The sequence below is a fragment of the Ambystoma mexicanum genome, chromosome 6p, assembly GCF_040938575.1.
Source record: "Ambystoma mexicanum isolate Mex_15411 chromosome 6p, UKY_AmexF1_1, whole genome shotgun sequence".
In the NCBI taxonomy this organism is placed as follows: domain Eukaryota; kingdom Metazoa; phylum Chordata; class Amphibia; order Caudata; family Ambystomatidae; genus Ambystoma; species Ambystoma mexicanum.
The window spans coordinates 1,179,350,639-1,179,363,572 of NC_090935.1; the positions used below are offsets into that span (position 1 = coordinate 1,179,350,639).

General features: G+C 44.1%; 1 protein-coding gene across 1 annotated transcript in view; it reads left to right on the forward strand.

Annotated features, from left to right (window-relative positions):
* LOC138510290 (annexin A1-like) overlaps positions 1–11,321 on the forward strand; it is a 307,467-nt gene extending 296,146 nt beyond the window's left edge. Inside the window, exon 13 of the mRNA XM_069625822.1 lies at positions 10,833–11,321. Within this exon, the coding sequence (XP_069481923.1) occupies positions 10,833–10,892 (60 nt within the window). The 3' untranslated portion in view covers positions 10,893–11,321. The remainder of the gene's footprint in view (positions 1–10,832) is intronic.
* Positions 11,322–12,934: the final 1,613 nt, after the last annotated feature.

The following is a 12,934-nucleotide window of genomic DNA, read 5'->3' on the forward strand; positions in this document are numbered from 1 at the left end:
CATTCATTTGCAGCCTAGCTGTCACTCACACAGCAGGGTGGCTGTCCTTCAAGGACAGCCAGCCGCACAATCACCTTTGGGTGCATTCCTGTAACCAAGGGGATTAAGCATACAGAGTTTCAAGAGCCACTGTTGCGTGGCTGGAGCTCCGACACCGGCCGATATAAATGTGTCCATTCAGCCTCCTTTGCCGGCGCATTACCTTGGAAGCTGGAATCCCTTGGATGTGTGAACCTATGAGGCACAGGTGGTGATGACTGGAGAGCCCCGTAGTGCAGCCGTTCATCTGCATTGATTACCCTGACTCTCCGGCGGATCTCGCGCCACCCGCGGCTGGATAGACGTGAGGCCCTGGCAGGTGTGCGTGCTTTTCTCCACTTCAACTATCGGGGTGCCTGGCATCATGGACGACTCCTGGCAGACTCTCTGTGCCAGTGCCTGGACTGCGGCGTGGGGACCTTTGCAGTCTGTGACTGCTGCTAGGGTGTGCAGGCCTCAGAGATCCTGCTTGTAGGTGCCCCTCATCATCCCGGTGGCGTGACATGCGATGCGAGCTGCTCCTCATCTGCATCCCGGCCTTGGGGACGGCCGAGGACACCTGACTACCTCACCGCTCCCCGGCTGCAGGAATCCTCCCGATCACGCTTGGAGACCAGGTGCAGAAATCCTGTACATCGGGCCTGCTGCGACCCCACTGCATATCTTTTCCTCTGCGGACCTACCCACTGCAAGACTTCTTCTGCCTGGCATCGTGGATGGTTTCCGCCAGACTCCCCTGCAGAGGACCAGACTGCGGCGAGGGGGACCCTTGCTGTCTGTGGTTGCTGGCCTCAAAGATCCTGCTTGCAGGCACCCCATGCCCTCGTGGTGGCACACTGCATGGGCTGCTCCTGTGTCCCGGCCTGGGGGATGGACATTGACGCCTGACTGCCTTGCTGCTCCCCAGCCCTTGGAATCCTCCTGATCATACTAGGCAACCAGGTGCAGGAACCCTCTACCTCAGGCCCGCCGGGACCCCACTGTGAGACCTCATCTGCGGACCTGCCCCGTGGAGCATAGACAACATCTAACTCGGGGCTCATTCCATCCAATCGCCACTTCATCGTTGACTACAAATTTGAGCCCTGAGCGGGCGACGTGCCTTGCAGAGTCAGCGATTGCGGGTCTACCTATATGCAACATGCTCTAAACCTCCGTTGGGCTCCATGCAGTGGCTGCCAAACATACCTTTCCTGCATTCTTCTGACCTATCTTCCCAGCCAACATATCCTCCTCGGGAGCACAGAGTTGATCTGGCTGGAGCGGAGAGCTCTGGCACTGGTAGCATGGGGGCAGTGCCGGAGGAGCTGCTGCAGAGCATCCGTGCGAAAACCTCAGCCCTTAGTACCTAACTAATCCCTCCCCTTCATCAACAGAATACCTTTGCTATCCACTACTGGACCCTTCACAGGTCCAGCAGTAAGTCAGTGAGAGCCAGTTTGATCTGTATCCCCTGGTGCTGCGCTGCCTAGCTGCTGTTGTGGGCCGGGAGGGGTACACCAATCTCACTCCTCAAACCACCTATACTGAAAACCCCTCTGCACTCCATTACCCGCACCTGATTTACTTCCACCCTCTTCCGTGGCCACTTTACTGAACAATTTGAATGTCCTTGGAGCTGCCCCGCTGGAGCGGTCTGCCGTGACCTGCTGGTCTGCCTCTCCAACCCTGTTGCCTCTTGCATCTGCCATACTTAAGGAGTAATACATTTCCGGAATCTGGAGCACAGAGAATCGCCTCAAGTGCCGGAGGTCGGGGCGGTCCAGCTGTTTATTTCATACAGCTGGTGTACGTGCTGGAAATTCGAGGTCAGTTACTATACTGCGTGATGCCATATATGCGTGTCAAACCAGGTTTGGTCCCTTTGTTCAATTTGTCTTTGGCGGGATTAACGAGTGAAGCCCTCCTCTGGCTCCAGGGTGTCTGGGGTAGGCAGGAAGTGAGGGAGGTGCCTGAAACTCCCTGTGCTTAGTCTCTCAGGAAAAGGCAATGGACTCCTAGGTGATTGGCTGGCTGGCTGTCCGGCAAGGCATATGAGATCTATCCAACTAGTAAAACACACATTTTTATCATGACCTCCTGAAAGATCTATTTAATTGCGACTAGTTTCTTAGCTATCTGTCAAACAAATATTCTCTATAGTATGAGCAATGCTTGGGCCTTGTACATAATTATTACTACATAACCCTATTAAAACTGAAGTTAGGCATTGTGCCTATAGCCAAGTTAGCAAGGAAATGGAACCCGGAAATCTTCAGTCTTGTGTCTCCATACAGATTAAGTCTGGCAACATTTTTTTATAACTCTACCCAGCATACATAGATTTCCATAGTACATGGCTAAATCATTTGCTGAGGAATAAGGATATAATAAATCTTACGTTGGCAGTCTTTCACTGAAGGCTATTGTCTACAGCCGACTCCATGTATGCTTCTGCAACATGCCTCTTATTTACTTGGCACAGGAGAGCCAAACACTTTTTATAATAAAACGGCTTGACATCTACGTTTATTTTTGTGATTTTCTTTTTTCATGTTTGCTGTATTGATGGAATTATATAGATTTTTGAATTGTGATGAATTGAAAAAAAAATAGCTTTGATCACCGGACTGTCGGAAGCAGCCAGCATTGAGAGAATCAGAGAGAGCTGGTGTGGCTTGACATTCTCAAGGCAATCAGTGGGTCCTTTCCTCTAGTCACCTGTGGACGTCGAGTGTACTGGCGTGCTTTGTGCTTCACATTCTGCCCTTTGTCCTGTATCCCGTGTCCTGTGAACTGGGATTGCGCTCAGCTTGAAGAACTGTGACCGATGTTGGGCTCCCTTGACAGACAGGATACCGGAGCCTTTTGGCTGGGACAGGCTAGGATAGGAGTGGGGAGTGGACGGTAGCGAAGTTCATTGCGTGTGCTCTCAGCCCTGTAAGCTAAACCTGTGGTTTATCCGCCCGCCCGCCTCAATTGCCTGCCCACAGCCCCTCCTCGTTTGCTGCCTATCAGCTTGGTAGCAGACTCGGCTTGCCAGTAGGCTGCCTGGGGGTGCTTGGGGGGTGAGGGGGTGAGCGGAGGGGCTGAGGCTGTTACAAGCCTTTTCTGAATTGAGAGTAACCTCGAGAGAGTTGCGTTGTGCCACCATTATTTAACTGCATGCCAGCGGAGTGCCTTAAGATAAACAAGACCAGAAGCATTTCCTTTGATCCTGTTAACTCCATGAGGGGCGCTCTAAGGTGCGGAGTGCTGGAATAAACGCTGGTAATATTGGTTATCATACACAAAGTTCCAGTACCGTAAAGAATTGGAAGTGAAAAGTTGAGTGACAGAAATCTTTCAGAGAGTAAAGATGTCTCCCCAGTAAAGGTTACAACAAACTAATTATAACTTGTGTAGGAATAACTCCAAAGAACCTGCAGAATGAGCAGTGAAGGCGGGCACTAAAAGCAAACTGGAAAAGCAAACATCATTAAGTAAATGTGTGATTAAGTCTTTTTTCCACCTAATCCACTAGTGGAGAAGAATCCGACCACACTGGAGAAGGAGGTATCAAATAGTCTTAATGGTAGTAATCCACAAGACAGTTCGAATGAGGTAGAAATCGATAACTCCCTAGAGTTATGCCTCTCGGTGCAAAGATCAATGACCCCTGCATTGGTTAAATCTACAGCGGACCACGAACAGGGAGTGATAAAGAGAGAAAGTCTGCAGTCTACGATAAAAACAGAGATTCTGTCTCACCAAATTTAACTATACATTCAGAAATCTCAGAACCTGAGCTTAACATCGAATCCTTATGTCACAATACCCTGGTCGAGATACAATCATCAGTGGGATCACTGCAGTTCGCACTAAAGATCTTGTTAAAAATGTTTGGTTGATTCTAGAAAATACAATAAATCTAGCAACACTGAGTGCCATGAATAAAAATTCCATCGAGGAGACTGAGAACAACCTCTCTGAAGCTATACGGATGGTTAACGAGCCAACTGTGATCCCGGAATTAGATCTCAATATGACAATTCAGTGGTATTTCTCCCGAAAGCATCAGAGATTAGCAAAGAGGTAAGCAATGAGGAAACGTCCCTGTACTGTGGAATCCCCACTTCCAGAGTCTGCTCCACAGATAAGAGTACGAAAAAATGAAGATAAAAGCAGTTTAGGGGAAAAAAGAGAAATTCGGAAAGGGCTGGGTGCCTCACGTTGGCTTATACCTGAGAAAGATCAGGAATTACCTGACGAAGAGGAAGAATCATTAGAACCTATCACGTCGCAGCTTGAGCAGGAAGTAGATAATATTTCACTTCCACCTAATAGTGGAAGTCAACCCCCCCCCGCCCCGGGGCAACCCCGAAACCAGTATGTATGGATAAAGGGCAGAAGCCAGCAATTAGTAATAATCTCATTTGTATAATTAAGAACCTTTATCAAAACAACGACCATGACTGGCTCATGAGAATTGAAGTTCTGATCAGACTGCTCTCGATTCCAGAATTGAGAGTCTTAACATCTGAAGACTTTGAATACATAGAACCATTTCATGTTCTGTACACTAATGTCTCGGCTATCCATTGTAAATTCTTGGCAACCGCCCAATTGCTGCACATTTATAAAGGGAACTTACTGGAGGTCGACGTGGAAATTGACGCTGATCCAGGAAAAGAAGATCTAGAATGCCGAAGGAAACTGGTTGTAGCCCAAGATCAAGTTTGGCAGAAAATGTCACTGGCCACAGCGCTTGTATACATCAATAATGAGAAAGCACATAGGCTGCAGGAGTCTGAGAGGTGTGGGAGCACTGCCAAATGCAACCCACTGATGTAAGTACAAATTTAACACGGGCAATTCTCAGTAACACTGCGCCAAGGTGTGCAATATAAACATGTGTTGAAAATAAGTAGCCAGGCTACTTCGTGATTAAATCCGTTGGACTTAGAATCATTCCTCTTCTTGTATTATTTTCAGCACATGTTTATATTGCACACCTTGGCGCAGTGCTACTGAGAATTGCCCGTGTTCAATTAGCCCAAGATCAAGGTTAGTGCCCCCCCTATTACCGACAAGAATGGAGGTTCAGTTGGCTGACATACATAATATTCTAAAATGGTTTGCCGAATTTCTCCCTGTGGTATTGCAAAAGGACTGAGGCTGTTCAATTCTATCATGGAACTGTAGGGGTTTCAGCCACTTACTCTCTCCGAAGGGCTTGTTGCCTTGCATAACCAAATATAAATGTATACGTTTACAGGTGATATGGCTTACAACCCCGATATTCCTGAACGGATACACACTGTACCAATCTTTTGCAAAAAAGGGTGAACGGGGTAGACCATATGGGAGACTAATAGTTGGCATTCAACATAATGTAAAATCACGACATAAAGAGACCAAATTGGATGACTTTGTGATTGAATTAGAGATTTTAATTGAAAGTACTGCTGAGAACATGTTGTTGATCTGTCTGTATAGCACACCGGGAGCTACCCAAATTGAAAATATCCAGGAAGCTCTACATGACACTCTGATTGGACGTTGAATCAGGAAAATAAATCTTTAGTGATTGTGGGGGATTTCAATCGTCATATGACAGGAGGGGCCGGGACAACGAGTAACCCCTAATTAAGAACTAAGAGTAAAATGATGCATACGAATGTAGACCCCAAAGGGCAGTACTGGTTAAGTTTCTTTGAACTGTGGGATATGGAAATGATTAATGGCAGAACTATCAGCGACTACCCAGGTAAAGAACCCTGGGAAAACGGTGTATCTATAAGCACTTTCGATTATATCTTTGTTACCTCTGACCTAGCGAGTCGTGTAAAGGATATGGAGGTATCCAAGAATGTATGGAGTGACCATGCTTCACTTGGGCTACCAATATACTCTGCAAATCCCATTGTGAAACCTCTGGGGGGGATCTAAGGGTTAATCACGCTGCAACATGTATCTCCTGGTCAGAAAAAAATATTGCCAACGTGGCTTCTACTTTGTCAGCTGAATGTTACATGGATACTAGTTTATTTCAGGTAATGTCTAACAAAGACATTGAATTGGATTTCCACATTTGCAAACTTTCATGCCACAGTTGGGAATGGAATCGCTATAACTGCCCCCCCCTTCCCAAGAAAACCCATATTATAGAGACACTGGAGAGGTGAAAAGACTCCTTAGAGCAGAGATCCATAGGGCTAAGAAAATATTCCCGACTATTAGATATTATTTCTTTGCTTGTAAACTATTGAAGGGGAAGTTTAGAGCTTGGGTAAGACAAAGAAAATATCAAAAGACTCAGTCAATGGCAAGAGACAATACAACTACTGTGCACTAAGAACTCTCACAATACTTGGGCACTACTTGGGGAAGCAAGGGGTAACAGGAAAACCCCTTTGATCAATCCCATTGGATCACATAGATGATGTTTTTGATGGGTCTTAATATCCCTGCCTATGAAGTGAAAGTCATGGTAGATAACAATGTCAGTCCCAGTCCACCCTTCAGGGTTACTGTGGATATGATCCTTGCTAAGATAAAAAAAAATTCAATTGTCTAGAGCGCCGGGTCCTAATGGCCTTGCTAATATTGCAATAAAATGCTATCTGGAATTCTGGGCTGATTTTACTAAAGGCCCTCTTTGTAAAAGTTATGTTTGAGGGCAGAATGCCCCATTTATGGCAAACGGCTATATTAATACAAGTACATAAGAAGGGTGACAAAACTGACACCAGCAATTATAGATTGTTATCGATGCTCGATTGCATGGGTAAACTTTTTGCTGGCTTCTTGTTAGGTGAACTTCAAGAATGGGCAGAGAAGGAATGTGGATTTAGGCAGGGCTACTCAACTACACATAACCTGGTCATCTTGGACACTTTGCGTACTAATGCTAGAAAAAATGGTAATCCCCCCCCCCCCTATACACGCGCTCTATGTTGACTTCAAAGCTGCCTTTGACCTGGTCCGCAGAGAAATACTGTGGTCGGAATTAGTTACTAGGGTGCCCACAAGGTCTGTTTTTATTTGAGGCTTCTTCACCATAATACAGTCTCCCTTAACCTTGACTCTGGGGAATATGACTGCTCAAATTGAACAGAATAGAGGAGTCAAACAGGGTTGCGTTATGGCCCTGACTCTACATAATCTTTTTACTCGCAACCTACCAGTAGCGATTGCAGCGGTACATAATTGCCCTCCCTTAATTGGAGAAGAACATTGCCCACTTCTCGCAAATGCGGATGATTTGGTCATTCTAGACCATACAATCAGCGGCCTACGTAGGTCTGCAGAAGCCTTAGGGCTATATGCGAAAAGAAATGGACTGATGATCAATTTGCAGAAAACGCAATTGATGCTGTTCACAAGTAGAAAGATTGCTGTACTGGGCTAATGGTAAAGGAGTCTGAGATCCTCTACACCCCTAATTACAAATACCTGGGAATTGACATTGAAACTAAGGGGGATTAGCTCCAATGTAAACAACCCAGAAAGATTAGAGCCGCCCAAATTACTGCCTTGGTCCATTGCTTTACCATCGCGCATAACGGTTTCACCATCTGGGCTGCTCGTTTTCTATACCAACAGGTCTTAGCTACAATGATCATTAATGGCACCAAATCCCTGCATCTCAATTGGTTGAATGCAAATATTGGAAAAAGATTCTAGGCCTCCCTACCTGCATACCTAGGGCCATTATTATGCTGGAATTGAGACTGTTTTAGATAAAAATCCTTAGTACTTAAGATAAGGGCAGAATTGTATTTGACTATGTTAAGCAACTCGGGCAACCAGTTATTAGCCTCTGAGGCCGGAAACTCTGAAGCAAACTGGGAAATTGCTCCTAAAAAACAAGGTAGATCATTAACTCAAGGAAATTGGGTGGAGCATTCGAACTGGGGGATTTTCTCAAACATCAAGGATTGCTCTAACTAAAAAAGTTGCACATTGGGACTTGTTAGAAAATTATGCCCATCTGGAAGGCCTAAAGAACTACAATTTTGTCATGTATATGTTCTATACAGATAAAAAGCCACAGTTCTATCTAAACCTAAACCCTGCAGTTAGATTAAGACATTTTATATTACTTCTCAGGGTTATTTACTCACCGGCGCTGGCTACTACTGGAATAATTAACCAGATATCATTTGCCAAACGTTTCTGCCGATTATGTAAGATAATGAAGCTACTGAAACAGGGAAACATGTGTTAACTAAGTGCCCTAAAATGTTAACGTATAAGGCCCAGTACGACAGATATGTACATGACAAAGAGCATATAGCAGAGACAATTTTCTGGTGGTGCAGTATTAACACAACAAACATTACGTTCTTTATTGAAATTATAACATATGGTTAGTCATAGAGCCTATTGGGGATCTCGATCTGTATGCAATTATCGAAGATCCTCAACAGTGACATTAGGTGTTTTATATTGTATTATGTGGATTTAGTCCAATGAATTGTCTTCCGTAACGAAAGGGATGTACATTTTATTTTGATTCTATTTATTTAATATATGATGTGTTTGTGTTATGAGTTAAGGAATTCTAGATGTGATAATCAACACATTTTTTATGAATTATATGTTAAAATTCTGTTTATTTTGTGTAAAGTTTATTTATAAACTATCATATTTATACATTATTATCAATGTTTGCGTTTTGGTCACCTGAAGTAATGAACACCACGAAGAACATGAATTGGATAGACTACGAATGAAAACAGTGTATCCCAAGAAACCAATTAAAGAATATTGTACAACAGGAAAACATTCAGGGAGGTTTAGTGAACTCCTCTTTCCTGGCTGTACCAGAAGACTCACTGAGAGCCAGCCACTGTAATCTCTGAATCTTTTGTGAAGAAACCACGTGTTTTGGTTGAAATGCTGGCTTATACTAATAGCACTGTTATTTCCTGTTTGCGTTTTGCGGTTTTGCTAAGTTGCAGGAAGTTGAGGTGGGTATGGTAGGAGTTTTGCGATAGAGAAGTGAGAGAGAGAGCACTCGTTTATTTATTTTTACATTTTAGAAATATTTGGGACTTTGTTAGTTGCGTTTGTATGATTTTTTTAATTGAAAGACATTTTCGATTTCTTTATGGATAAGAGTTTCCATTTTCATTTTGTTTTGGGGGGGTGGTTATTTGGTTGACCCTGCCCTTTTCCCTGAACAAGTTTTCAGTCCTGGAGTATCCTCTCGCAGATCTATTGGCCCAGGGGTGTTGGGGTGGGGGGTGAGTGGTTATGAGGGTTTCTTTGAGGCATTGGATCTCCATGTGGTGGTGTTTGCTGATTATCCGGGGAAAGAATCCATGGTGAAGCTGCAGCCAGTCAAGGGCACAAGCTAATCCATGAAAGAATTGATGAACCCATCCTGGGCAATTCTTTCTTCACTCGAGGGTTTCAGATGCAGAAGTAAACAGACCGTCATTCTAATTACAAATACTTAAAATTGTTATGCATTGGGCATAAGAGATTTGAATATTCAATTCAGCAGAAATGAAGTAAAGGTTGCCTCTTCCATGTGCCCATGTGTTGCAGCCCCTTGTCTTGTGGTTCGCCTTACACCACTTGCAGTAACCTCATTAGAATAATTATTTCATTAACCTAATTCATATTGCTCAGGTTAGAACTGTAGTGCATCGATTCTACCCCACTTTGACAGGGTGCGTCATTTGTATTGTACAAATGTTGTACATATTTCATGAATCCTCTTCATCTGAGAGCTGTTTCAAGTGGTGCCTGATCTCATTTTCTAATGCAGCCTGATATTTCTAATTTAAAAACAATCGACAAGCTGAAACTTTTCATAGCAGGCCTTTTGCATGTCAAATCTGAACCTGTGCCATGAGAAGGCCTGTAATTTAAACAATGGTAGAAGTAAAACCTTACTCCCAAACAAAACTGGTTGCAATTGTGTTTTAATGCAAATTTTGCCAACATCTTCTATGCTTGGCTGAGATGTGACAAATGAGGCATTTTATGACCGTGATTCTTCTATATGCTTTGATTCTAAACATGCTGCAGTTTATCACCTGACAATCTTTCACTTGCAGGCCCTTCATCCCTTATGAACATCACAGGTCAGCACTAAAAACGATTTGGGATTCTCTATAACCCAAGGGCATATGATTGCAGCAACTGTTCAATGGGGCTAGTCTGAAGGCACAGAAAAACAGATATCCTTGGCTTGAGCATTTGCCAGTGGATCTCCTATATTCACAGAATGGAGGAAGGCCAAAACAGCTACCATATCGTGCATGATATGGGAAAAATCTTATCCACCTTCACAATTGAGTTGTTTCTATGTTGTCACAAGAGGGAGACATGCGCCCGGGGAAAATGAACATACAGTTCTGGAATGTTTACTGCATGAGTAATCTAGGGAGGATGTGATAGTCTCAATCTTTCTAACCGGAAAAGGCACTTGGAGGTACACAAATACTCTAAATGCCAACATTTTGACAAGCACAAAGCAACTAATGCTCACCCAAAATACCTGATGAACAATACCATGATTGACTCATTTTGTTAAGGAAAACAAGTTACATTCATTCGCCATCTTTTGATTGGTGTATCTGCAGAGTTACTGTGGATTCATTTTACGTCACTGCTGCTACCAGATTTGGGACCTTCAAGGGTAAATCTGCATTCCAAGTTATCAGTGCAGTGTCGAGGGATGTTTGGTTATTGTGGCTGTATTGAATGTGATCGTATGTGTTGAAACTTTGCCCAGTATCTGCCATTACTTTCCCTGTGTCACTTGTCTGCACAGCAGCTGTAAATAATGACTGTTTTTATATTTTATTTCACAGGATGAAACCAAAGGAGATTATGAAACAATCCTCGTTGCTTTGTGTGGAAGTGATTGCTAGAGTTTTGCATTCTGCCTGATGGAACTACTAGTTACACAAAGAAGACCGCTCCTGGCGCAAACATCGAAAGATAGAAAAAAAGAACATTGTTTCTTTTTCTCACTTTTTTTTTTTTTTTATATTCGCACCTTGATATCTGATAGGTCACACCATTTCTTTTTTACTGCATACTGTATAAGGGGTATCCTACTTGGAAGTGCTTGCTTCCGCTTTCAATGGAATGTGAAGGCAAAGGCCAATTGAAGTATCACACGAACACGCTTGCTTAGCTTTTGCTGCAATTTTTTAGAAAATATGAAGGAGTTTTAAAAAATGTCCATCGATCTTGTTGACCAAGGGCACAGTGCATGGAATACGCTGAATGGGAATTGTCCTTTATCGTACACGTTTGACAATTGTCGTGCAATAAAACTCTGCTGCTGAACTGGATTAACTTGTGGTACTTCTGTTTATGGTCTTACAAAATGTATCAGCTATGAGCTAAAACACATATGCTAATCCATACATTTGCTACACAACCCTTTTTAGATAAATGGATTAGACTTCATGAGGATCAAGATTATTTTACTATCTGTGCAGGAAGGAAGGGCAACCAGGTGGGGAACAATATCGGCATTTGTAAGGTGTTGATTAAGCATTCGTGCTTTTAATGGCTGGATGCATTGTCAGCATTAGGTACTCGGGGAAACCTGACTTAATGGCCCAGAGTGAAGATATGGCTGTTAAGGAGACATTATTGCTACCCGGTGGCTGTCATTACAGTCGCCCGTATGTGTGTGATTCCACCGAATCCATTTCACCTAAAGGTGAAAATCCTTTTCTTTTTTTTATATTCTGCGGGGCGGGGGGGGGGGCGAAGACCCCCCCCCCTTACTCCGCCAAAATCCCCCTACTTATCCTATATCCTTTCCCCACCCACACCTATATTTTAAATTGTAACCAAATATCAAAGATTTCCCATTCAGTGAAATTGTATTTGGTGAAATGTACCTATACACAGCCGCCATGAGGGTTTTAAGGCTTTTAGCGCATGCCGCTGGCTGAGGGTGCCCAGGGCAACACCAAACGGCCACAGGAGAACAGTGGGTGGTGGTGGTGTTGTCACTTTGCTAATTTTAAGGAGATAGTGACAGTAAGAGTCTTGCCCATGGCAAGAGATTTGTGGACATCTGCTGTTACATTGGTTACGTACAACCTAGTGCCAAGGTTGGTTTTCTCCCTGGCACCCCACTAATTATCTTTAAAAACACATATTAGAACTTGAATACAGGTGTGCACTGGGCCAATTTGTTCATAGCCATGCTAAGAGGCGGCACAGCACAGAGGCTGGCTGGGACATGGGGGTCGAAGTAGCCAGGAGAGCACTGAAGCAAAACCATGTGAGCGTGTGAGGGTGAGTCAGGATGGAATACTAGAAGACACAGGTGTGCTGCAGAGCATTCTGTGTGGCTGGTCACAGGATTGGCCAGATTGCTGGTGCTTGCCTGGAATGTCTCTTGCATGAGTGGGTGAGGCTGCACCCAATGTCCTTAAATGAATTCCGCACTCTCGCCTCAGTCCTGTAGTAATTGGTCTGAGCTGGTTGTGCCAGGATTAGAACTTGCAAAGTGCAGGCTTGTCGCACATCAGAAGCAATTTGTAACCCATGAGCTATCCACCCACACCGGATGTACAATCATTTCCCCACAACATGTACTCCTCCAATAAGCAATGAGATTAGCAGATGGACATAATTGCAGATAGGAGAACACAGATGGTGGTTAATTGTCCTTTTTGGACTATTTTGGCCAAACTCCTAACTTCCCATTCAGTGTATTCGGAAATCGACCCACATGAAAGGGGCCCCTAGGGGTCCCTCGTGCTATGGAAACAAGGCAATAACCATACACGAAAAGATGTGCCAGACACGAGGTTCAAATTCCCAATGCTAGGGTTTATTGCAAGCAAAAAATAGTATCAATTGGCCAATTCTGATCTCACGCCCCGCGACGTGAGTTTCCTAGACCTCGAGGGACGCAAGAGAGCGAATTACGTACATCAGT